General features: G+C 41.1%; 2 protein-coding genes across 9 annotated transcripts in view; one reads left to right on the top strand and one right to left on the bottom strand.

The window, feature by feature from the left end:
* Nucleotides 1-1,596: 1,596 nt before the first annotated feature.
* On the bottom strand, nucleotides 1,597-11,723 carry TAF1A (TATA-box binding protein associated factor, RNA polymerase I subunit A). Of its 2 annotated transcripts, none has more exons than XM_010706678.4 (10): nucleotides 11,587-11,723; nucleotides 11,058-11,227; nucleotides 9,666-9,779; nucleotides 8,300-8,498; nucleotides 7,447-7,577; nucleotides 6,469-6,627; nucleotides 5,361-5,427; nucleotides 4,050-4,170; nucleotides 2,791-2,951; nucleotides 1,597-1,921 (listed from the first exon to the last, which is right to left on the bottom strand). In XM_010706678.4, the coding sequence occupies exons 2-10, from the start codon at nucleotides 11,070-11,072 to the stop codon at nucleotides 1,800-1,802; spliced, it is 1,089 nt and encodes a 362-aa protein (XP_010704980.2). In that variant the 5' UTR covers nucleotides 11,073-11,227; nucleotides 11,587-11,723; the 3' UTR covers nucleotides 1,597-1,799. The 2 variants fall into 2 exon arrangements, with proteins under 2 accessions (XP_010704980.2, XP_085075319.1); XM_085219193.1 differs by having other exon boundaries at nucleotides 11,523-11,671.
* The window catches only part of MIA3 (MIA SH3 domain ER export factor 3), a 28,512-nt gene continuing 14,660 nt past the window's right edge, over nucleotides 11,600-25,451 (top strand). For 3 of the 7 annotated variants that reach the window (XM_085219187.1, XM_085219186.1, XM_085219185.1), the window contains exons 1-4: nucleotides 11,600-11,924; nucleotides 15,706-15,839; nucleotides 21,026-21,112; nucleotides 22,092-25,014. In XM_085219187.1, the coding sequence (XP_085075313.1) occupies nucleotides 11,600-11,924; nucleotides 15,706-15,839; nucleotides 21,026-21,112; nucleotides 22,092-25,014 (3,469 nt within the window). Of the gene's footprint in view, nucleotides 11,925-14,845; nucleotides 15,049-15,705; nucleotides 15,840-21,025; nucleotides 21,113-22,091; nucleotides 25,015-25,451 lie in introns of those variants that run through there. The other 4 variants (XM_085219192.1, XM_085219190.1, XM_085219189.1 and 1 more) reach the window with 2 other exon arrangements.

Raw genomic sequence — 25,451 nt, 5'->3', positions numbered from 1 at the left:
ACAGTGGATTAACAAATTTTTTCAAAGACATCAACTCCTCCTTGTTCTCACATTCTCCTTAGTGTCACACGAATCTCTGCTGCTGCCCCACATTTTTCCCCCTCTTTATTGAAAGGGTGTACAGGGTTTCCCCACAGGCAGCTAAGGGGACATAAGGGGAATGAGCATCTAGTTTTGTTATTCTTCTATGTTAAGTCACACGATATCAACTCATCTGCACACCAGCACAGAGATGAGGGAAAGTGGCACAGAAGACAAATACCAAACCACACCCAGGCCCATCTCACGGGAGTCATCTGCTCTATCAAAGGTCCAATTCTGAAGCCCAGAGGAGCACAGTGTCAGGCAGAAATCCAAATTAAGGACTCCAAGGAAGGGGCACCCTGTCTGGTTGCCTCCCAGGCTGTCCCAGGAAAGTACCACATGCACAAATCCCATCAAGATGGATCACTGCACAAAGCACTTTGGATGAAAGTTGGATGAAAGGGAGCTGCTTCCTGAAGGTGTGGGATACTTCAATAGAAGCAGAGCATTTTGAAACAATCAAAATTCAGCTCAAGACCCATAAAAAAGCAGTAGATCATCACAAAACAAGGCAGCAGCCTTCTTATGAAGACAGAAATAAAGAAGTGGCTACGGAAAGTTTGTACTGTTCAAATACTCAGAGCACATCACAAGACCCAACACTAACCTAGACTAAACTCCCAGATAAACACTCATCTATTAAAAGCACAGCTGAACTTATCCATAGAGTACTACACTGTTAAAGACATCTTTATTCATTCCCAGCAGTGGCTCAAGCCAGCCATCCAACTGAATTCTAGAGAGCTGTCATTAAAACAGAAGTAGTACTTGGAAAGATATTTGTTGTTGTTTTTAAATGAACTGGAATGCTAGTTTGTGACAACACATTAACATTTGCTTTCCAAACACAGCAACAGTGTGTATTTCAGCTCACCAGCAGGACTGCAAAAGAGGTTCTAGCAAGCCTCTTTGCAGCTTGTAACATTTTTAGTAGTTCTGTGCTGTTTCTGAAGCTCTGCAACACCAGTTTTCCCATTACCACAATACAGCAGCAACCCTACCTTCAGCTACCCCCCTCCCCCCAGCAGTAGGAGGACTTTCCTTGAACTGGACACAAGCCATGAATACAATGCATGGAAACCTGGGGTATGTCAAAATGCCTCAGCTATGTGAACAGGTTGCAGTATACCTTCATGGCCTATATATCAATATGCAATGCAAAGAGTAAAGTACAGGCCTCTCAAATTTCCACGCATTTCAGGAAATCAGTCATAAACAGCAAGTTATGCAACATTTGTAGCGAGAAACTTGCTTCATGCTGCATCACACACTGTTTCTAGATTAAGGCATCCCACTTATCATGATTGCCACAACTATCCCTGGGTGGATTTTGAGCCACATTCCAGCAGCCATTTAAATCAGCAGCCATACAACTGAACATAAGATCCACCCTACAGTATCAGAGAAATTCTATACCATAATTCCCAAGTAGTTCTCAAAGTATGCTTGAAATTACTGATGTTTGCATTTCACAGAAATCAAAAACTAATTTAAAGAAGTTCTTCAGCATCATCTGTTGATTTACATAATTTTATTAGGAAATAAATACAAACCAAGTGTTTTTAACAGGAAAAAACAAAATCTACTAGAGTTGACAGTTTCTCTTTAGAGCAGATTTTAGACTAATGCCAATACAAAAGCCAGTTTCACAAGGGGAAAAAAAGTGCAGCAAGACCCTTGAGGAGACCTTTTAATCACAGCTGTACAGAGGAATCTCAAAGACCAGATATGCTCAGGTAGGCAGTGCTGTGCTTATTCACAAATTTCTTGAGTGTCCGAAACTTTTTCACCTGAGCTTTGCAGCCGTGGTGTGACACGTATTTAAAGTACTTGCAATCTAAGCAAGAGAAGAAAAAGTAATGTCAGCTTTACCACAATACAAGCAAACAAGATGCTTCCACTTTCTAAGTAGCATGCAAGCCCTCTATTACAAAAGGCAATAAAACAATCCAAGACATGCACATTACCAACATAATTGCCGCACCAAAATTACTCAGAGCTGAACAGGCTTTCAACTCAAGAAACTGTTGTACAGAGTCTGGAAAGTTATAGAAGAACTGAAAGAATAAATCTTCTAATTAACTAAAGGCCCAAACTTAATAGATAAGTTATCCACACCATATTCTCATTCTTAATTTTGTCACCAATTCTTGGTCAGATATTCTAACTGGTTTCAGCAACGTTTCAATGAATACTACCAAAGAAGTCTTGACCTTCACTTTTTTTATTGAACTATTACTAATTTCACTCAAGACCTCCTTCCTCCTCTTTTCTATGAGATATCACTCACAAGGTCCTTAGGGATGACCTAATTCTCAGTATTTGCTAAGACACTGTTTAGACTGTAGCTCAGAGAGCAAACTTTCTGTAGTCCTCACAACATTCGCTCAGAATCCTGCTGTATATTTTTGAAATTGTGGTTTCAAGGTTATAAGCAGAGTCTGTAGTATTGTGACTGCTCAACAAGGCCAAATAAAATTGAACTCAAACCCAGGAGAAGGCAAGTTATGCAAACTACGTCTCTTAGTGAAAAATATCAAAACCATTTAAAATGTTTTTCTCCCATTTAACTTCAAAGACCGCAATCTTTCCTAGAAGAAAGAAACAGCATTTCTTCCAGGGAGTACCAGATGCATCTTATCTCATTAGGGCTAGAACTAGATGTTATTTCTAGTGTATGTAGTGAGAAAGAACATTTAGTATTACCCTTTCCTAGAAGGACTCCAGCCACCAGAGCTTTTTCATACGAAAGGCTCTCATTTTCCTGCCAATTGCTCTTTGCTAAGTAGCGGTTAAAATGGAAGGCTGGCCACCAGTCCTTTCTGGAGTTCCACTCCTGCTTAATCCAGTCAAGATGCTTCTCAGAACTGCAGAAAGGTAAAACAAAAATTGAGATGAAATAGTGAAGAGGAGGCACTGAGTTTTACAATCAGCTTGGTATGTGACACTACACTGCAGACCGAAGAATTTAAGCAGCAATATTTAAAAAAAAAAAAACCTTTGGGTTAATCTATGAATAATCAAACACTACCATATTTCAAATACTTACCTTATCCCATTATCTTAGGCAGTGAAGACCTTACAGTATTTCAGAAATGAAAACAATCTGTACGCCAGGGAAGTGATATTCCTATGAAATGACCACAGTGCCCTGTATTTCAAGGTACTCTGAAGTTGTGTCCTCAAAAACAAAGCTGCAAAGTTCAAGCATTTTTCCTAACTGTATGCAATAACATTCCCAGTTTTAATCCATTAACTTCTGGACCTTGTGCATAGGTAGATGCAGCAATAAAATAGCAAAATGGTCAAACAGTACTAAATTGATTCACCATAAATATACAAGGCTTAAAATTAAATCAGCTCTTTTTTCTGGAAAAAAAACAACACCCCAAATGTTAGAGACCTTTCGGCCTGGAGATAGGGCTCCTTCTGAAATCAGAGTCCTCCTCTGAACAATAAGCAAGTATGTATTAATCCCCAGGCATCTGACTTAGCTTTTAAGAATACATTGTATTCTGTAACAGTTACTACCAAAGTTACCACCAAAGGAGAACACAACACACCATGACCCTTCTGCAGTCCACTGATGCCCAAACCTGTTACAGCCAATGTATGTTTAACAGCAGAAGATCAAACAATTTTTTTTCTCCTGGAAGGAGAATAGTGACAGGCAGTAAATGTTATCCAAACATTTGAACAGCATTTTCTGCACAAACACAACCTGGTAAAAACCTTTTTCAGCTGATGATTATACTGGAAATTTAAGAACTGTCCTCAGTAATAATTTCTTCTGCCACTGAAAGCACACTGCAGCCAAGCACAGCCACGGAACTCAGTACAGGCCAGCCCACTCTTTCATCTACCAGCATGAAAAAGGCTACAAAAGAGTCACTCCATCAACTGTCCAGAGGTGGAGATTTGATACACAGATTCCTTTTTTAGCACCTTACATCAGTTACACTTACATTACAATTTGTTTCACCTGTCTTGCCAAGCAACTCCATGCTTTTACATTTTTCTTCCAGCCAGCATAATCCAAGACTGCAAAAATAACTTCTAGCCCCAGTCGACGTCTTTTCCGTTTCTCTGGAAAGAGATTAGGCTGATTAATGAATTACCTGGACTAATCTGAACTCACTAGTAAGCAACAATTAAAATATTCTCCAAACTTCCTTCCCACATACTTCTGCTTTCCCTATTACTGAGGGCTCCCCCCACTGCTTTCTGCCTCTTTCAAGAGAGAAAGTTAAGGAAGTGTTCATGGGTCTAGTGCACAATTCTCAGCAAAGACCCTCCTTAAATGCTGCTGACTCAAAGAGGCACACAAGACCACTCACTTATCCCACACTGCCTTGCTTACAACAGATGCTGCTGTTATAATCACTGCTTCCAGCCAGTGCTGTTGTTCAACATGTTCTTCCTATGGGAAGAGAACACAGTGCCCTGGAACGTTTCAAGTCCTGAGATATCAAAACAAAGAAATTGGACTGATATGAATAAAACAGGCATTTCACAACAGCAGCTAATATACCAAAGGTGTTCTTAAAAACGACCTACCACAGCAGATAGAAGCTGGGAAGTATAAATTATTACTTCAAAAATCAGATTGCTCTTAAGAGCTACAAGAATTTAACAAATGTGTCATGTGAACAGAAGAAGGGAGGTTTCAGACAAAAGGGATTTTTATTTTTCACAAAGAGGAACAACAGAAGAGAATAATTTTGATTCCAAGACATTGTATCTATCTGCAGACTTACATACCAGGTTGCAAGATGCTGCCCATTTTGGAAAGCAATTGATCAGCATGGAAAAGCAGTCTCCAAATGAGAAGACTTTTCCAGCAGCTTAAAGATGAAACTCACCAGTACTTGCTATTGTTTCAATACATAACAAACCAGTGCATAAATCCATTTCAACTCCTCCAGAAAAGAGAAAATGCCCCCCATAATGGAAATACTGAGTTTAGCATTTACAACAGTGTACCTTGGAAATAGTCTGAATGCTAGTTTCACCTCCAAACAAATTATTTTTGAGGTCCTGACTGTGCATTACAACCTACTGCTTGGTCAGCCTTTGAACTCTGACAGGTATTTGTTCACACAAGCCTGCAAATACCTACTTGTCTGCACTGAATGTTCCTGTGATCTGAAAGTCAGGCTGGGATTTTTCTTTTAATAAGTACAACTACTTCAGTAAGTACAAAGAAGGCTGTAGAACAATTTCATTATATTCTAGATTAACATAAAATAAGAGAGCAAATATATTTAAAGACTTACTTGATTTTTGAAGCATAGTATTAAAATCTATCATTAGTTCATGAGAAGGAACAATATCATGCAAGATCTGGAAAAAACCAACACCCAAAACATACATTGAAATAATGTGAAAGCTTCTGAAGGCTTCTACCAAATCCAAAGCAGCAATGTCTTCAGAGTTCTTTGGTGCCTTAGGAAAACTGTGCAATCAGTACCCAATTGCCCTGATACTAAGTATGACTCAAGAGCTATTTTGCACATCTGTAACACTACTCGGTGACACAACAGATAAAATGCCCTCATGACTACTGAAAAACCCTGCAACAAATGCAACATTTCCAGGAGCAGCCCATATCAACGTCTTCTTTTTAAGAGAGCTACATTATTTTATTCCTACACCTGTTCTAGCTCCCATCTACTTCTCTGTGCATTTGCAGGATGTATCAGACCAGTTCTCAGGTTTGCCACTATCTTATAAGATAAAATTAAGTCTATAAAATTAATGCTAAATCAACACTGAAGATGAAACTTCATATATACAGGCCGTGATCTAAGTCTAAACTTAATGAAGTTGTTTTAAAACCATTTGCCCAACCAAAAGCATTTTAGTGCCATCAAGTGGCAAAAGAGATTCAAAAACACTGCTGGAAAAGTTATCAGTGCACGAGGGCAACAAAAGAGGAAATCTAAAAGCAGCTACACAAAGGGCCACGCTGCAGCAGGGCTTTTCCTGACAGCCAGAAGTAAACTTCTACTGAACCTTAAGTTAACTGCTTACTGAGAACAATGAAACTAACTGCTGGACAGAATTAGCATGTGAGAAAAGCAAGCACCTAATCATTTATTCAATAAAGATCAAACTACAATGGAAATTAATGCATGTTTACATACACGCAATTCCTGAGCCATGGAAAATTGATCTGAGCTTGTTTACTGACCTTATGATGCATCAGTTACACACTGACAGCAATGACAGTAAGAGATACTATTTGCTCCACCTGAACACCCTTCCCAACCCTTTGTTTCCCACAAAAAAAATACAATAAGGCAAATACTACAACAGGAGACAACTGAACCATCATACCATCATGCAAAATGAACACCACAGATTGCATTTACGATGTTATACCTTGAGTGCAGATATGAGTGATTTCTTTGGTGCACCGTGTCTCTTTAAGAACTGATAGAGGTAAACATGAGCATTGGGATTTGCAGGAAACTTTGAGTTGTAAGCATAATCCGTTAATACTTCACGAGCTTCTTGGTGGTCTCCATAGAATTCCAACAGCTAAGAAGTTAAGCCTGTCATTAGTTTGCTTCACATCAGCAATTAAACTCTTACAGTTCATTCTAGGCTGCTACAGAACTATCCAACAGCACCATTTGTATCTAGCAGCATAGCAAACTGAAGGTCAGTTACACTAGAGTATTTTGATTTTACTGGTTACTTTTAACACAGGTAGCTAAAAATTGACACATAGAAGCAGCTACAGAAGAAAATCACATTTGCACTTCCTTGATCATTAAAGAATTATCATCATTCCTCACTGGAAAAAAAAAATTGAAGCAGACTGCCACGTCTTTGAAGAGAACTCAGAACTTGGCAGCTGTCAGCACCTAGTAAAATTCCACGAGAAACACTCAAAGAAGTCAAAGCTCGTCTGCACTTAGAGTAAATCTTCTTAATTTTAAGATTAACTTTATTTATTAGTTAAAATTTGTAAGCAGATATTTAAAAAACCAGAAAGACTGCATGTTTGGTGTCCAAGATTTAGTACCACCAGAAAAACATCGCCCTGCCAAAAAGACAACTTGCTTTCAGGAATTTAAACAAAGCAGCTGTGCTCCAATTTCTCTGCTAGCACCAGGAAAACAGAATGTGCAAGTTGGATGTCTCTTTTTCTTGGCAGCCCACAGATAAAGCTCTTTTTGTACACTATGCAGGCCCTATGGTCCCACAAACATACCTAAATCAAAGCTAGTGGGATATCATTACATATGTTGTTTTTAAACTACTTGTCATCCACACACAGCTGAACTGCAGACTTGCATCTAAATGACAAAACAAAAGAGACAAAAGGAAGAGATCTATAAAATACACTCTTACATCCACATAGGGTTTCACAAAGAGATCCCAGACTCCAGGTATTTTAATGATCTCCTTTAAGTTCACTGCTGCCTTCCGAAAGCAGCTATGCATTTCCTGTTCAACAGACAAGTCTTCAAATCCATCCTTCTCTATGAAAGCATGAAAGAAAGCCACAGAGTTAGCTTTATTAGTTCAGAAATATCTTGAAGTGGTGTATCTACAAAGTGATCACATTTTGCAAAGCAAGGCCTCAGATCCACCAGTACTGGAACAAGAGATTTTCATTGCTCTGTATCCCAACTTACAACCAAACTCATGATGGGCAGTGTTCGAAGAAGATACCAGTATAAAGTCTGTTTATCTTGTCAAATAAACAAGTAGAGATTCACCACACAGCCAGTAGGTGTATGCTGAATTAGATGCCGCATCCAAGTGGCAACCTCTGTACCTTCACCTTTCCAAAAAGATAGAACTCAAGTTTGGGTGGCTTTTGTTAGCTCTCAAAATTCTAGCAGCAGTACAAAGTAGTCACTGATATAGATGAATACATTCCTTTGATGATTGTTTTAGGTGAGGCTGACTGAATGCAAGAACTATGATTCAGGGTGAAAACACTGCTTTGTTTCAGAACAGTATTCCTGGACACTAGAAAAGTGCATGTTAGTATTCTATTTTGGCACCACCATTGTTGCAGGATTATCTGTATACCATCAAAACCCAAAGCTCTTGAAGACTAGTACTTCCTTTTAGTACCTTCACATGTAAATGCAGACAGAAGAGCAGCCTATGTGGAAATACGATTGCAACAAACAGCAATGCCTGCAAGAATAAGAAGTCTACAGCTCAATACAAAAGCAGAATTTGGACTTACCATACTCTAACAGTATGTTCTTCTGATTGGACCAGCTATAGTAGTCCAGCAGTCCCCTGTAAGCCTGAATCAGCTTCATTTCTTTATCCTGAACAACTGTTCTTTCTCCAAACCTCCAACTCTCTGCCAGCGACAGGTTTTGGTAGGCTTCATCTATCCGTCCATTACAAAGGAGATGAAAGGCATGCTCTAAGCAAACCTGCAATTCAAGCAGTCCATACCACAGTGTTTCACATCATAAATAGAAAGACTCTCAATAATAGAGCAAATATCTGCATGGAAGTGAAAGGGAAGAGACACTCATTACTGACATCAAAATAAAAAATGCAAACATAGCAAAATATTTCTATTAGAAGCAGGTTTTACACATTGTTTTATTCAAACAGTATATTCATACGGAACTTCGGAAAAAAAAAAAGCAAGAATGGGAGAAGGCAAGTGTCACTAGGAGACAGAAGTGTGCACCAAGAACCTAAGTAATTTTTTCCTGTTTGAAGATGGTGGACAAAGATTATTATAAGGTTCTTGAAATCTGTTTGGGTGAGAGTCAGCAGTCAGGTAGTAAACATTCAGCTGTACTTATTATCAAGGCAGCTGAAAGCACATGGCCCAAAACCTTGCTTGTCATTATTAAGTGCTGAATCTATTTTAGAAGAGCTAGATATGACCTGAAGAAATCCAGTAGGGTTACACTCAGTTTCAGTTTGCTATGCAACTGCCAAGCACCTAAAAAAAAGAATGCCCAACCACACTGTCATATTGATTAGGCACTGGATGAGAGTCTAAAGCTTTCAGTTAGTAAACTCTTGTATGGAACTAGTGTTGGAGGCCTTGAACAAATACAACAGATTGAAAGATAGAAACATCAGAAATCGGAAACAGCCAAGGAAACCAAAACAATATAAGTTTAAATAAGTCATCATCAGAAAAGGGCTGGGTTCTGAGTGAATAGAATAAGCTTTACTATTTCATATACAAACCAGCTACTTGAAAAGTGAGCAAACTTGAACTACAACTGTATGACCAGGAGCACAGGGGTCAAATTAAAGACTGAAACAAGACCTCACAGGTGTTAGCATGTAATTAGATATTAATGGGGCATGTATGAAAATGAATCTAACAGTTTTAAGAGTAATTAAAGAATCTAAGCATTACCGAAAGCAGACAAAAATGCATCGACCAAATGAGATGCGGTCAGCTATGGAACAGCCCTTGAAACATCATGCAACTGGTAACTCAGTTGTACTATCTTTTTTGACACTATTATCAGTGATATTTCAAGAGAGCTTTCAGAAGCAGTAACACTCAGGAAGCCGTTCAGATAAATGTGTGGAAAAACCATCAAGATTGCATTAAGTACACTCACCTTCAAATACCTTTTTACTCCTAAAGTTTTCATCTGTTCTATGAAAGAGTTGAACTCTCTTATGTTGCTGGGGGAATGATTACACAGAATTTCTGTTCCTATTCTCCAAATTATCTATTGATATGGGGGGGAAAAAAGATGCAAAAAACCTTAGTACAAAAATGGGAGCAGTCACCACATTGTACAGATTTATCAAACCTGTAGCTACTGTAACATCTGAATAAAATGTACATTTGCACTGCAAATAAAAAGTGAGTATTGTGCTGTCTACTGTTACACACATTAATCTAGAGTTTTATTGTTTCTTTTTTAAACTGACATTCTGTGTGTGCTTCACAACTGCACATTATAAATACAGCACATCAGCAAAGCTTATGAAAACTGCATTTGTTGCCTCTCTTCTTACTAAAAACAATACGCTTCAAAGTTATTGAAAATTTCTGTTTCCCTTTTACTTGTTCCCATTGTGATGTAATACACACAATTCTTAAGATTTAGCAATAAAGATTGTTTGCAATCCGATATAGCTTTTCCATCAACAAAATTTGCTTTCAATGCCTGGATGCAGAAGGTAACCAAATCAGTTCATTCATTTCATGTTCATTTAGAAACACCATTTGATTCCCTTCCTGCTGCTTCTACTTCAGTACCAGCTTAGGAGCTGTCAAAGTACTGGAAGAGCTAGCACAGACCTCAGTGAGTCATTAACTTTCAGATTCTGATTGACGGTATGCCAGTTGCAAACATATTCACTGCTTTTCCATTTCAGAAGACTACATGAAGAATGATTTCCATAGATATGCTATGAAGTTAATTTATCTAAGTTTTCATCTGTTGTGCTATTAACCTCTGTAGATAAATTAAAAAAGCAAACAAACAAACAAAAAGCAAGAATGACCAAAAAAAACAAACAACCAACACACCAGTCTGCAGCCTAGAGAACTTTTCAGGAGTACAGTCAGAAAAGATACATCAGAGAACACTATAGACCCACAGCACCCCTGAGAGGGAGATCTCAGCAAAATCCAGGCTCCAGCACAACCAGTTAACCTCCCAGCACAAAGGCATACTTGTGTAAAGATAGCCTGAGAGACATTTAATGGACAGCATGCTGCCTTCAGCACTATCAATGATGAAGTCTGGTGTTCCTCCTACCACATACCATCCAATGGTTTCTTAGCTGTTTTTAGAAGCTCCAATGCCTCCATTATTAATTTATTTTTTAAATGAGCTAATTTTAACTTAAGAACATTTCCTAACTTTTCAAGTTACATATATAACATTTAATTAAGCTTATGGACAGTTAAAGAAGATAATGGCCCTGAAATGTTATAGGCACTTCTTGCAAGTATCTTATCAACTGCAGAACTGTGCTAAGGGACACAGGCTTACCTCTGATGGCCCCATGTATTCTGTAGAGAAGTCTTTCTCCAGTGACTCGACGTAGGAGGTCAGGAACTCTGCAGCTCTCTTCCACTGCTTCTGCAGCAGTGCATCCTGGATGTAATTCAAACACAACTCCTTGCTTCTCCAGAAGTTTAACCTGCGCTCACCGGAAGACGCTAAACGAAGCAAAACACGAAGAAGTCAGCTAAACCCAGCAATCAGAGCTTTTACCCCGTAACAACCTGCCTGCTACTTCAGTTACCCCTCTTACAGGAGCTCTCTCAGCCACTACGGAACATAACGGTAAGCTACGTGGTTTAGAAGCTAAGCACATCCATCTTCCGCGGGGGCGAAAGAGACTGGAAACACGAAGCGGGAACAGCACAACGGCCGCGCCGGAGCCCCCCGCTCGCCTCAGCGAGGGCGGCAGGCCGGCCATGAGGGGCTCCCGCCGCCCAGCCGCGCCCTTACCCGCTCGGTAGAGGTGCCGCGGCAGGAAGGGCAGGTGCAGGGCCGGCTGCAGGGCGCTCCCCACCTGGAGACCATCCATGGCCTCACAGCGAGGCAGCCGGAGCGGCAAGACAACGAACTACTCCTTTAACTACTCCAAACGGCGCCGGAGGGCGGCGGCCATTTTCGAGCCTGGCGGGAAGGGGGCGGGCCCCAGCTGCCAGTTATGCGGAGAAGCCCGGAGAAAGCGCATGCGCTCTGTAAGGCGTGGCGCAGAGCGGCGGCCATGTTGGGAGCGGATCGTCTCGTGCGCCTGCGCGCTGAGGGCATCGGGTCGCCCCGTCGTCGTGAGGGAAGGGGAGCGGCGTTATGCCGCCCTCCGAGTTCCTGCCGGGGGACTGCAGGACCGTGCCTGGTGCAAAGGTTACTTTAAAAATAATGGCTGATTAGATCCTGTAGTCGCTTTTTCCGTTTTCTACATTGATTCTTTGTTAGTCTGCGATGGGTTGGGTTGGAAGGGACCTCAAAAGCCCATCCAGCCCCAACCCCCAGCCGTGGACAGGGCTGCCCCCCAACTCAGCTGCCCAGAGCCCCATCCTACCTGGCCTGGAGCACCTCCAGGGATGGGGCACCACAGCTCTTTGGGCAGCTGTGCCAGGGCCTCACCACCTTCTGAGTGAAGAATTTCTTCCTAACATCTAAAATAAATCTCCTCTCTTTTGGTTTGTAGCCATTTCCTCCTGTATTACCACAGTCTGCCCATGACTCTGGTACCTTGTGTATTGTAGAAAAATAACAATGCCCGTGCCTTCATGTGGTACCTGGATCTTAGGGATCTGTCTGCATCAGCTCCACAATGTTGCTTGCACCTTTGTGGTAGAACTTGTTTCATTCACTCGTTCAGCTACTGACCACAGTGGAGTTCTCTGGGGTGTTTTCCAAGTAAGAATGCAACTTGGTTTCATTGTTGGTTGCCTGATTCTGGTTTTTTGTTTTTCCATAAAAACTCACCTATCTGGGATGAGTAAGTAATGAACTGACTCAGTTTATGGATTCATCTCATCTGGTGTTCTGGTTCATCCATGATCAATGACAGATGTCAAAGGGAAAAGTATGTGGCAGAGCAGCTGCTTGTAGTGTCTCAACACTCTTAATATCATTTCTTTATGACATATAATAGCTCTGGGGGTTGTTCAAATAAGTGTCCCTGTACAGTTTTTTGTTTGTTTGTTTGTTCATTTTTTTAATTAATCTTGTATTCTAGGGTTTGGCAAGAATTTCAGTTCATACGTATTTGGTATTATTTGCTGATAGTTAACATGACCATAAACTGTCTTTGGTCTGTGGCACAGGTTCTTTGCTGACAATATCTTCTTTGTCTGTTCTTTACAATTTGTCCCTCCTATGAGTGTCTCACTGATCACTGTTGTTAACAAAGTGTGGTGTCACATCCCACAACATTTCTGTTCTCATTACATCAGTACCCTAGTTTCACTATCCTGCTTGCCCCAATTTATTTCTTAAAGTTCTAAATTTGCCTAGAAGAGTACTCACATTTGGCTTGTTAGTTTTTATGTACTTTTATCTTGTGTCATACATGAATGAGTTTTTGCTGATTCTTATGTGAATGATGCCAGTTGATCTTGTTAATAGCTACTAATTATTAATGTGATCGTACCTTAAAGCAGAAAAACTACTTTGTAAGTGTAAACACATACAAAACTTTACATTCTCTGCACATAAGTGAACTCTTATTGAAATACATGCGTTTCTATGATTTGTGTTGAAGGCTGAAGTAAATTTTGCCTGAAATATCTAAAATGATGTGAAATATTTCTCCTATGTCTTACATTAGAAGAAGCTGTGGGTACATTGTTGCAATCAAGTAATTGAAGATGTAGGGAATGTTTCATGGTTGTAGCGATGAAAGTCATGTACACCTATTGACTGCAAGGTACTCATTGCACAATAAAAATAATGACTTATGCAAGTAGTATGTAATGTTTCTCTTCACATCTCCCTTTCTTGCCCTTGTCTTTACGACTACAAACACTGTTAACTTTTATCTTGGTCTTTTAATGTGGATAAGCTTGATAACCTTGTACTGACAGTGTTGAACAACTCTGTCTTCACAAGCAAGTGGAGCTGCAAACCAGGCTAGGAATTAAGGCACAAGGAAATTAATGTTAAAGGAAAACTGGCTTGTCTTTCATTCTTCAGTCATCATAAAATATAACTTGAATATACTTCCATATACAGTAATGTTTTACAGTCTATTAAGTTTGCCACGTTTGTATGCTCTTATTCTTTGGTACAATTTCTTTAAGGTTACTTTAGGAGTTACGTGTTCTTTTGAGATATTTCTCAGGAGAAGTGCAGCTAACAACTCACACTAGTTGCAAACTGATACAACTGACATCTGAATTTTACAAATCAGGCTTTCTTAGAGTTTTCAACAGACAGTATTAGGAATGGCTAATAGGTACCACCTTTTTTTACAGGGTATGAAATACAAAGAAAGTCAGCTAAATCCCAAGGAGGACATCAGCAGTACTGCATGCTACATCCACAATACCGCGCTAGGCCTGAGAGAATATCTGTGGGCATTCTGTCTCTTGAGCTGTTGTATTTCTGTAGTGTTTGCTTGTTGCCTTTATCCTCAGGCTGGGCCAGGCTGTCCCAGCTGAGTTTGGCGGAGCTGTATACACTGTGGTGCTAAGGAAGGTGATCTGCTTCTGCTTGATGGTTTTTCACAATGTGATTAAAATCCTAAACTGGTGCAGGTGGAGGGTGAAGATGAAGCACTTACAGTTTCTCAGAGGTGCTGCAGCATTAACTAAGCTCGGATCTCAGACCTTGTATGATGTGGCTGTGGAAATGAATGTGTGGAAAGCAAAACCCAGTAATGGTGAGGATACAGTAAGAACAGGAGCAGCAGCTCTAACGCAATTAGCAGCAGTGATTGGTGAGTGCTGTGATGGAAGCTGGCAGTAAGTGTAGCAGTACGATCGGCTGCTTCCATCGCAGGGCACACCCCAAAGAACAAATGTTAAGTACAAGGGAGACAGGCTGAAGCTAGCTGCCAGGGGCTGTCCTTCGCACGTGCGGGCAGAATCCCTCAGTTTGACCGCCAGTTCTGCCAAGTATCTCTTTGTATTTGGAGCGGCCTCGGCATTCGTCCATTGGAAAGAGCGTTTTATTTTCCCCCCGACATTCGATAACTCATCGATAACACTCAATGACGCTCGACGCCCCCCGCCCCGCGTGCTTCCTACTCCTTTTCCGACGGAGGAGGAGGGTCCGCCCGCCGCCTCCACCCGCGCAGCGCCCTCCCCCGCCGCCTCGCCTGCCGCCGGCGCTGCTGACGTGTCTGCTCCCTCCCTGCCGCCGGCGCCCGCCAACATGGCCGCAGCGGCGCCGCCGGACCCCCGGCTGCTCCTGGCCGTGCTGCTGCTCCTGCCGCCGCCGGGCCCGCTCTGCGCCGCCGGGCCCGAGCTGAGCCGCCGCTTCACCGAGCGCAAGCGCTGCGCCGACCCCGAGTGCAGTAGTGAGTGCCGTGCGGGGCGCTGCGCTGCGCTGCGGGCGGCGGGGGGCCCTTCTTTTCCTTCGCGCCGGGCAGAAAAACGCGCCCGCGGGGCGGTCGCCGCCTCTGGGAGTGCCGGGCGGTGCGGGTCCGGTTGGCCACGGGATGCGTGTCGATGTCGAGTTCCGGCGGAGGGCTCTCCGTTCTGTCAGCCCGCGTGGGGCCGAGGGTTGGCGTGGGGACGGGGCAGAGCCGCTCCGAGTGGGACGCGTTCCGTACCGCGGGCGCCGGCGCTGGCCGAGCTCGTCCTTCGCGACAAGTTTCGGAGCCCACTGGCTTTTTCTTCTGTGCTCTCCGGGTATTTTTTACGTTTTGGATAATGTGAGCCTCATTGCTACGAGACAAGTTTCAGCCCGTCTTATTTAATATTAATAATTAGTCTCGTAGCACACTTCTCAGAAGTAATTCTCAAGTGCTTTATCAAGCACTCCATCGGTGAGCTTACCTTTTATCTCCAATCTGATATCTTCTGTCACATCGTCATCTCTCGACCTGAGATTCACCCCTGTGAGCGCAGCGAAGTCTTGTTTTCTGCCAATTAGGAAAGGCTCATGTCATAAAACTATGTTTTTTTTAATTGTTATTATTTTAAGTAATACTCTCTTTATTTTCTCTATACAGAGCTAATGTGCCGAGGGAAAGCAATGAAGGATTTTCAAGGTCCGGACTGTCGTTTTGTAAATTTTAAGAAGGGAGAAACAATATACGTGTATTACAAACTAATAGGAATGTCAACTGAACTTTGGGCTGGAAGTGTAAGTGCTGCAAAGCATTTGTTCTCTTGCTTTTCTTGGTATTTTCCTGTCGTAATGTTTTGTTTGTTTTGCTTTGTACAAGAAAACTCAAGTTTTTCACCTGGAAACACAGCATGATGAATGCCATTTGATCTCGAGGTTGATGTGAAATGGGATGCATTTGCATCAGACTCAAGGCATGCTAACATGGGATTAAAATATTTCTTTTAGAAAGCTTTCTTTGTGTTGAAGGACTTGCATTGCAACACTGGAACTGGTGGCTTATGAGCTATCTAGAAGCTGAACTTCCCATCTCATCTAGCGAGACTTAAACCTGCACTTGTGTTTACCCATGAGGAGGTGTCATTCTGCCCTTAGTATGATCTTGCTAAAGATTGTCCCTTAGATGTGTCTTAATTACATTCCTATTCTTAATATTCTGCTTCCAGATTGGTTTTTTTGTTTGTTTGTTTTTAATTTAAGCTGCATGTAGAATTGAAGGGAAAAAAAGTAATAAAACTAAGAAGAATTATGGTAAATTGGATTTTAAGAGGTCTGTCTCTGTCATTCAGCTTTAGGGGCTCATTGTAGCAGCTTGTAGAATAGTGACCATATCTGAGTTGTCATTTTCTTTGGGCAATCTGAGGGCAGCAGTAATGGGAAAGGAGTATTCATGCAGCAAGCCCTTCTCTAGGTGTGAGCTTAGAGTTATTTTAAAAAATGAATAAACCACCACCACCAAGAAACTCCTCTGGGATTTAATGCTGTGCGTGTTATTTGTCTGGTAGAAGCAGAGCTGTAATACCCTAGAGGAGAGGTTGTGTTTGTGGGCTTCCACTGAAAATCTGGAAGGTTGTTTGGTCCATCTCCCTGTTGCCCCCTGCCCTTGCTTCTCCCCACACCTTCTTGTGTCTGAACTGTTTATTTCCACCTCGCTCCTTGCTCTGCTGCCAAGGGAAGGCAGTTGCGCACACTGGTGGAAGCCGCACCTGGCTGTGTGCTGAGGGACTGGTGGTTTGGTGATGACCAGGATGTGTGGCTTTCTCTGACCTGCTCGGGCTGGGTGTGGACGGCCAAGCTCTCAGCAGGAGCTGAATCCAATTAGAACAATACAGAAGAGAACAGAAAGCTGCAGCATGCAGTTAAAGAAAAATTCGTAATTGTATCGTGCTGGTAATTCCCTTCTGACATGTACTGGGCCATAAATAATCTGGTTAATTAGATGGTGCAGGTTTCCAGGGCTGCCAGTTGCTAAGATGAGGAGTAGTAACATGGGGCCGACTGTGCATCTCCTACTGACAAGGCGTAGTCCAGAGTGTAAGATCAAACAGCAGCTTTAAGGTAATTGCTGCGTTAATGTGCAGTTCAACCCTATTCACCGACTGGCAGCTCATGCAGCTGTTAGGTGTGTCTCCAAGTTAAAAGGGGTTTTTTGTCTGAGTTTAACAAGAAAAAGCTGAAGTTGGCAGGTCTAGAAGAATGGTGGAACTTCAATTGTTTACTGTCATTTTTTTTAACTGTGTTACATGCTTTTCTGTTTTTCTTACAATGATCATGGGTTAATTCAGTCTCTTTTTCTCATTTATCTGGTTGTCCTGCTGGCTGATGCTCAGCTGGTAATAGTGCAAGTAGTTTGCAAATGCTGTGGAGGGACCAGAGATGCCTTCCCATGCACATTCAGCAGGGGACTGGCACATCTAACCCTGCTGCTGACCCCGCAGTCGCGCACTTGTGGGTTGTGCTGTGGTTTCTCTCATGCACCGTGACTTCTTATGCCAGCTTTTGCAGCTTGATTTTGGTGATCAGCCATGCCTGTGGTGTGCAGTTTTGGAGCTAAGGGGAGGCTCTTGCTGGCTAATTAAAATCAGGCTACCTAGTGGGCTCTGCGTTCAGACAAATTCCTTCTGCCACAGCCTGGTTAGTGTCTTGCCGCATGAGCTTGTGTCATTTGATCACATGTGTATACCCTACTGACTTCTTCCCTTTGCTGGAATTTTAGAGGAAATTATTTATTAGAACTGAAAAGAAACTATGAATTCAAGAGACAACTTTCACTTTGTGACCTTCAGATAGAGGCAGAGGTTAGGAGAATGTGTGTGGGGGAAGTTTGGATTACTGCATGCTGGGGTTTGTTTCAAATGAGTTAGAAATGTGGACTATAGTCCTGGAGCTGTTTTTGAGGAGCTGTGAGAATTACAGCACTATTTCTGACCTGAAGGGAGGTGATCCCTTAAGGAAGGATTCACTAAAGGTGAACAGTCTGTATCAGTTGGGTTTGGGCTCTATTTGCCTTTGCAAAATTCATTCCATCCTTCTCAAGCTATTGTTGATTTTTTTGCCCTGTGCTGGCAAACATGCTGTAATGTAACAAAATAGAGCCTTCATTTTATGATCTCAGCCTTGTATACTTTATTACTTGCAGAATTTCCATTGAGTTCAGTATTCTGCATGTGAAAAATTTCTGGAACTCAACCGTAATATATATTCTGCACGTGACATGGCAGGCTGCTTTTGGCATTAGTACAGCAAAGCCAAACGCTAGGGCACTATTCCACAAACATTATTTATTTGTGATTTTTATATAATGAATTTCATGAATAACTCAGTTCTAAGAAAATGTGAGTTTTTCCCAAAGCCAGAAGGTGGAGCATATCTGGCGCTGTCACTGCCCCGTGCACACATCCTACTCCCCAACTATCCTCCTCTTTAGTGTTCACATCTCACTGTTTACAATGTTGTGTTTTGCAATGTAGATTTTTCTCCTGTGCAGTTCACCTGCACTCTGCCCTCAGCTTTTGGAGAGTCCAGAGCTCCAAAGCCACACAGGTAATTCAAGTTAAAACTGATCCTTTTTAGCAAGACATTATAGCAAAGACACTTCAAGTTCTTGCTGAAAAAGGCTATTTCATCTTATGGCAAAGATTTTTTTTTTTGCTCTGATTCAATGTTGAGAAAACTATTTCTGACATTATATTACAAGAAATAGACTTTGCTGTGGATCGTGCTCCCCCCCAGTCTCATGCATAGGGTAGCAGAATGGGAAGGTGGGATAAATTTAGATTTCAGGTAAGCCAGGAAAGCATGTGTCTCAAGGCCTAGAGTGTGAGGGAATTTATTCCCATCATCTCTGTTTTCCTTGATGTTGCCAGCATTCAGAATGGGCCGACCATATCTACTTCCTTCTTTTGGCCGTTTGGAGTACTTGTGATGTCAGTGCTTTAGGGTTTTAAGATTGAAAAACCTTTGAACTCCTGTTTTTCCAACTAACTGTCATCTCGTGGAGGTAATTAGTGTGTAGGGCTGGCTTTTTGGTCAGCAGTGTTTGCTGAGGCTGCTACAGCTGGTGTCGCATGTGGGCATTGGAGGAGACAGATGCTGTATGCATTGCTGCATGGTTTTGTCTCCCCAGAGTGTTTTATCTGGGAAGGGAGTGAAATTGTCTTTTAAAGTGGTCTGAAGGGTGCATCTCCCTTCTTTATTTGGTGTTCCTAATGACTTTTCTCTATAGGATGAGGAATGTTTCCTTCACTTGCACGATGGAGCATTATTTTCCTGTACAAGACTGGACCTGCAGGGAGAGGAACAAATAAAATTTGGGGCATGCAGATCCTGTGTGGTTCATAAACCACATAAATGGCAAACTGGGTCACTGCAGTGGAGTTGTATGGTCAGCAGCTAGGATTACACCAAATGAGTTTCAAATTGTGATGTCTAATTATAATGGTAGTCACTGAGATTAGTCTGTAAGAGGGCTGCTTTGAAGCTTTTGCTTTCAAGAAAGATCATTTAAAACTGAAATACAAATTCATGGAGAGAAATATGTCAGTTTAGAATAAAACTGTACTATGCAGCACAAGGACGAAAGCCAGCATCTTTTCTGTAAGAGCATAATTGGTTGTCTCTGTGGTGTGTTCACAAAATAAATGTGTCCTTTTGGGGATGTAATAGATTTAGTTTTTTCCCTGTCTCTAACTTAGCGGTCAAAACTACGGATAGGAGGTTTTGAGTGGGAAATAGCTAACAAAGGAAATCCTGCTATGTACCGGTACTCACCTTGCTTGCACAGTTTAGAAAAATGTTAATAAGTATCTGCTGGATACGATTTTTCTCTATGCCTTTATAGATTCAGAAAATTTCAATCCAGTTGAGCCTGTTTCAGTAACATCAGTGTAGCAATACTTACCTGCATATTCCTAGCTATTTGAACATCGTTACTTTCCTTTTTTTTTCTTTTTTTTTTCCTTTTTAATTTGATCTTTACCTGTCTGCACTTCCCAAAGAAATGTCATGAAAATTGGTAATTGTCTTCTTCCTCCTACAACAACAACAACAAAAACTGACAAAACAAAAAAACAAGAAATGACCAACAGATTTTTGGTCCTCTAGGAACCCTGTACCTTTCTGGGTGTGTCCACTAGGCACTAATTGCCCAAACTATCTTATCTGTGTAGTGATAGTATGCTTTTAATATTGGCTTCTTAACAGCTGTTGTCAGGGCTCTCGAACAAGCAGTACTGTATAGATCTTATCCTGTTAGTGATAAGGGAGTTTCATGTCTTCTACTATTTGCATTGGCGTAGCATGTTGCCTGTCTTTAAAACAGCCATCTGTAACTAGTTGTTGCTCAGTGCAGATCGACAATGACATTGCAGAGGGGGGCATATTTTCCATACAGGTTTTAAAATAGACTACAGTATTACCTCAGGGGCAGTTTTGAGTTTTCCTAACATCCATTTTTTGCCTTGAACTTCAAAGTGAGTATATTTACTGAAATATCGACTAATAAGGTTTACATTCATGCACAGAGGCACTCTTCTGCTTACTAATTGAAAACATTCCTGGTGCAAATATGGCACTGATGAGAGAGCATATGATAGCAGTTAAAGCACGTGTGACCCAGAGTGCTTGGCTTTCACTCCCAGCTCTGCTAATTCTATATGTTGGTCTTTAAAACACAAGTCATAAAACTTAGCGACTTCACAAAACTATGGTGAAATGTAAGCATAAAATCAATGGCAACTATTGTATAAACAAGGTATTGCTAACCTTTTTCTTCTAGTCGCGGTGTTAATTTTCATCTAGAAATACTTGAGAATGAGATTGACACGTTTGTTACAGTGTCTGTAATTAGGATTTTAACAGTAAAATGATTTCAGCAGCTTTTTTTTTTTACCACTTTTTGTTTGCTTGCTTTTGTTTTCCGGCAGATTGGAAGTGATTTTGGATATTTTCCAAAGGATTTACTTGAAATAAATCATAATTATACCAATGAGGAGCTAGAGTTACCAACAGAAGTAAGTCTTATATGTTGTTATTGCTTTTTTAGCTGGGCTTTTTACTGTTTCTTACGTTAGCATTCAATAAAATCACTGAGAAGGAGAATGGGGAGTGCCAGCAAACCTCAGTTACTCTTTTTTTTCAGTAAGCAGCTAATTAAGTATGTTCAAGTATGTGTTGGGAGGTGAAATGTTTGTATAGATATGCATGTGCAGTCACCAGCTCAAATTCTGGGCTTGATGTTTCACTTCTTGAATAATGATGCTTTTTTAAAATAAAAATTATTTTGATTGAGTTCTAGAAATGCTGCTAGCTAGCACGCAGAAGTTGTTTGCTATGTATTCAGAATCGTTTATTTTTCCAACGGCAGAAGTTGGAAAGTGCTATCAGAAACAAGCAAAACTCGTTGTGCTATTAGTCTTTTGATTTTAGAATTGATCCTTCAAAGCTTATGCAAATGACACTCAGTCATAGTAGTAATAGCCAGTAACTCCAGAACTACTGCTACAGATGCAGCTTCAGAACCTGATAAAATTGTATTCAGTGGCTTGTGCTGCAGTTTATTATTTCAGAAACTGTGACAGGCAGCTCCTGCTTGGAGGGCTCAGTCAGTTGAGAAGAAACCAGCTAATAAAGCTTGGGACAGTGACATTTGCCTTCTTCTCCTTAGTAGCATTCAGCAATAAAATAGTTCTTAATTCTTTTTAATTAATGTGATAAATAAATTAAAACACTGTCGAGTCCATTGCTGGCTTCTCTTCTGTAATAGAAGGTCTTGGAAGAGATTAAACCGTTTTCTTTTTATTTAAGTTTTTATGAATCCTTTGGCAAAAGTTCAACTGATTTGAAAAAGAGTTTTGGTTAGGATTTCTGCATGATTAATAACGTTACTGCTGTATCTCTGTATTTCTGTAGCTGAACAAGAGGGTTGGGTCTCATCACTGTAAAATGTAAAATAAATAAGTAATTATGATTTCATACTGTTTTTCGTTTCAGGAAACAGACTTTGTTTGCTTTCAAGACGGAAGAGATGATTTTGATAACTATAACGTGGATGAACTTTTGAAGTCATCAGAAGAGGCGATAGCAAATGAAAGGGAAGCTGAATCAAGTGATCCAGGGACAAAACCATCTGAAAGAACTGAAAGAGATGAAGAGGAGGGAAAGGTTGATACGGTAGTGTTCCATGATGCTTTGGAGACAGACAATCTTGAACTAACAAGACTCGAAGACAAGGAAGCCCTTGCCATGACAGAGGAGGCAGACAGTTCTCTTAAAGAAGGAACTCAAAATGCTGAGATAAACCCCACTGTTAATAGTCATGAAGAAATCTCTCAGGGAGAACAAATTGCACATGAGCACTTACAAGGAATGTTAAATGAGAATCTAAAAGGGCTAGAAAGTGAAAATACCAAAAACTCTAGTATTCCTCAGGGTGAAACTAGTCAACTTGACAAAGAGAGTGAAGAAATCAATGCCTATACGCTTTTAAACAGAGAGCTCTCTGTGAACTTGAAAACAAAATTTGGCTCAACTGCTGATGCTGTTGTATCAGATGATGAAGTGACTCGCCTCGTTACATCGATGGAAAATGATTTTAATGAAGATTTGAGCGTTAATGCTTATGATGCAGAGGAGAAGTCAGACTTTGTAGATCAGTTTGAAGAAATTCCTTTGCTGTCATTTATGACAGAAGAAGAAAGCATATCCCTAGTGAATTCAGAAGCTGATGAAAGCAATGGCTTTGAGTCAAAACATCATAAACTTGATGAATATGCAAATGGTGCTACAGAGCTACACAACCAAAGAGACAATGAGGAAGCACGTGATTCAGATGCGTTAATTACTAATGATGCCTTCAGTGAGAACAAGAAGTCGGGTGATAGTATAAATGTGGACATGTTTGAATCTGAACAAACGAAGGAGAAGCAGGATGAAGCGATGCCAGTTAGCAAGAGAGATGCACCAACAGCAACTCAACTTGATGATCTCTCCAAAGAGCTCATTGGAAGAGAACCTGTAGGTGCAAGTGACACAGATTCAAAAGAAAAAACAAACAAAACTGAACAGTTTGAAGAGCAGCTCATGACTGATGAAACGTTGTTGCAACCTGAAGAGCTGAAGAGTACAGCTGTGCCTGATCCTCATGTTTTGCCTAGTCCAGGAGATGGTCTGAAGTTCAAATCATTTGTTGAAAGTAAGCAAGAGGCTTTAAGTCCACCTGCTGGTGATGTAAACCAAAGTCCAGAAGAAGTGCCGCTTGCTGAAATAGAGAAGGAAGAGGAAAAGTTTGAAGGTGACACCTTGAAGGAGAGCTCTGAAAGTAATTTTAAGCACAGAAAGTTATGGGAGAAAATGAAGGAGCCTTCTGGTGATGTTCCAGCAAAACCAGTGGAAAATGTACAAAATGCATCTCGAAGTGATGCAGGAGATACTGACCTTCTAAAAGACAAACTGGAGCAAGGAATGCCTGCGGTGGAAAAAGAAGTCCTAAGGCAGGAAGAAGATTTGAAACAAACAGAGGAGGCTGACCCTGAGAATCAAAAGCCCATCTCTGTTAAGAAAGAGACAGAAATAGAGAGGGAAAACACAAAAGAAACTTCTGCAAATGAGGGAGACCCAAGCCACAGAGGAGCTGCTGAACAACCCAGGCCATGGGAAAATGAGACTGAGTATTCAGAGGCAGATGTGAAAGAAGAGCTTTCAAGAAATCTTGGCAAGATGACAATATTTGAAGAAAGTATTCGGAAAAGTTCCCCTGAAGAAAAATCAAAAAGTGCTACACAGAATACTAATGCAGAGAATTCTACTCAGCAAGGAACTGTTCATATTGATAATGAAGACTCGGACAGACTCGGCACAAGTTCAGCTAGAGAAAAAACCCCAAGGCTAGAATTGCAGTCTGAAGAGCCAGATGCTGAAGAAGACCCTGACTTGAAGCAAGAGGAAGAACTACTGGAAGATGAGAACGCTGCAAGTGCAAAGCTGTTGCAAGCAAGGCTTGCAAATGTTCAGGGTAACACTCGGACAACTAGAAGTACAAATCCTGATTTAGGAGTACTGAATGAAGCTGTTTCAGGAACTGGAAATCCTACTTATGAAACAGGAGAGGAAACAAACGCATTTTCTGAGGAGACTAAAAAAATAAGCAGGCTGCAGGATGCACATGAGGCTGGAAACAAAGAGGTTGACGAACCAGTGAGTGAAGATACCAAATTTGATGAGATTGAACGTGCCATGGAAGACAACAAAGGGTCTTCTGAAGCTGAGGACCCATCAGCTATGGAAGAATATATTTTCAAATCCCCTGACAGAAAGGACAGCAATGAGTTTAACCAAAGGAAAGACCATCTCCCAGAGGGCATTTCACTGGGAGACTCAAAAGAGATTCAAAATTCAGAGGATACAAGAAACACCCACCAGCATTCTGCACATTTCCCCAGCTCTGTTGACATGTCAGCAGCCACAAATGACACTGTAACAGACTACAGTGAGTCTGTGAAGCGACTCACAATAACAAGAGATTTCCTTGATGAAAAGCGTGTGATACGCCTACAGAAGTACCTTGGGCTCCAAAATGTGATTAGGATTGAAGCCATGTTTCAGGACATGAAGATAGAGATGGAGCTTGCTCGAAAAGCAAGCCAGGACAATGAAGAAATAGAAAAAGCTTTGGACCAGATACTTAAGTCTTCAGACTCAAGCATTATGGATGTTGTAGGAAAAGTCCTGGATTCCAGAGTGGCAGAAAATCAAGAGGAGGTGGTAAAAGAAATGGATTTGTATGATGAAGAAAGTGCACTGATGGATGATATTCAAGAATTAATATACTCTTTAAGAAGTAAATACTCATCTGCTAGTGAGAGTGTCCCACTTGCTTCTTTTCTAGAACAGAAAGAAGATGAGCTGCATGCTCAAGGTAGGATATCAGAACTCATGTATATGGAGAGTTTGAGAGAGCTTTCTGTTCTGCATAAGAAGACCAAAAAGAAAAATAAATCATTGTCAACTGGTTTGGTGTTTAAATTGATAAAGTGGAAGTAAAACTATATCCTAAAGAACACTGCATACACTAAAAAAGTTTTAAGAGGGTGAGGGAGCAGAATTGGAAGAGGCCCTGCAGAATCTGCTGGTGTTTTCCTTTATTTTTAATGCATATTTATGCTGTTGTTTTGGGTAGGAAATCCTGGGAGAAAACAGTGTGTCCAGTGTGCCTATTCTTGTGGGCCAGCTTCTGTGTAAGAAAGAGGGATCTGAGAGTGAATAGGAGGAGATGTTGAACTCCTCTTTCAAGAAATTATGGATTCACATACACTAATGTGCTGAATTTGCTAGAATGCTTGGAGCAGTCTTTTC

The sequence above is a fragment of the Meleagris gallopavo genome, chromosome 2 (genome assembly GCF_905368555.1).
Source record: "Meleagris gallopavo chromosome 2, MGAL_WU_HG_1.1, whole genome shotgun sequence".
Taxonomy (NCBI): domain Eukaryota; kingdom Metazoa; phylum Chordata; class Aves; order Galliformes; family Phasianidae; genus Meleagris; species Meleagris gallopavo.
Note: the sequence above shows the minus strand (reverse complement) of the source record. Positions and strands in the feature narration are given on the sequence as shown.

Coding starts and splice junctions, on each gene's coding strand:
- TAF1A (XM_085219193.1), bottom strand. CDS start 11,601: ATGGATGGTCTCCAGGTGGGGAGCGCCCTGCAGCCGGCCCTGCACCTG. Junction 4,171..5,360: donor TACTATGCTTCAAAAATCAA/GTAAGTCTTTAA, acceptor ATCTCTTTCCAG/AGAAACGGAAAAGACGTCGA. Junction 1,922..2,790: donor TGGAGTCCTTCTAGGAAAGG/GTAATACTAAAT, acceptor TCTCTTGCTTAG/ATTGCAAGTACTTTAAATAC.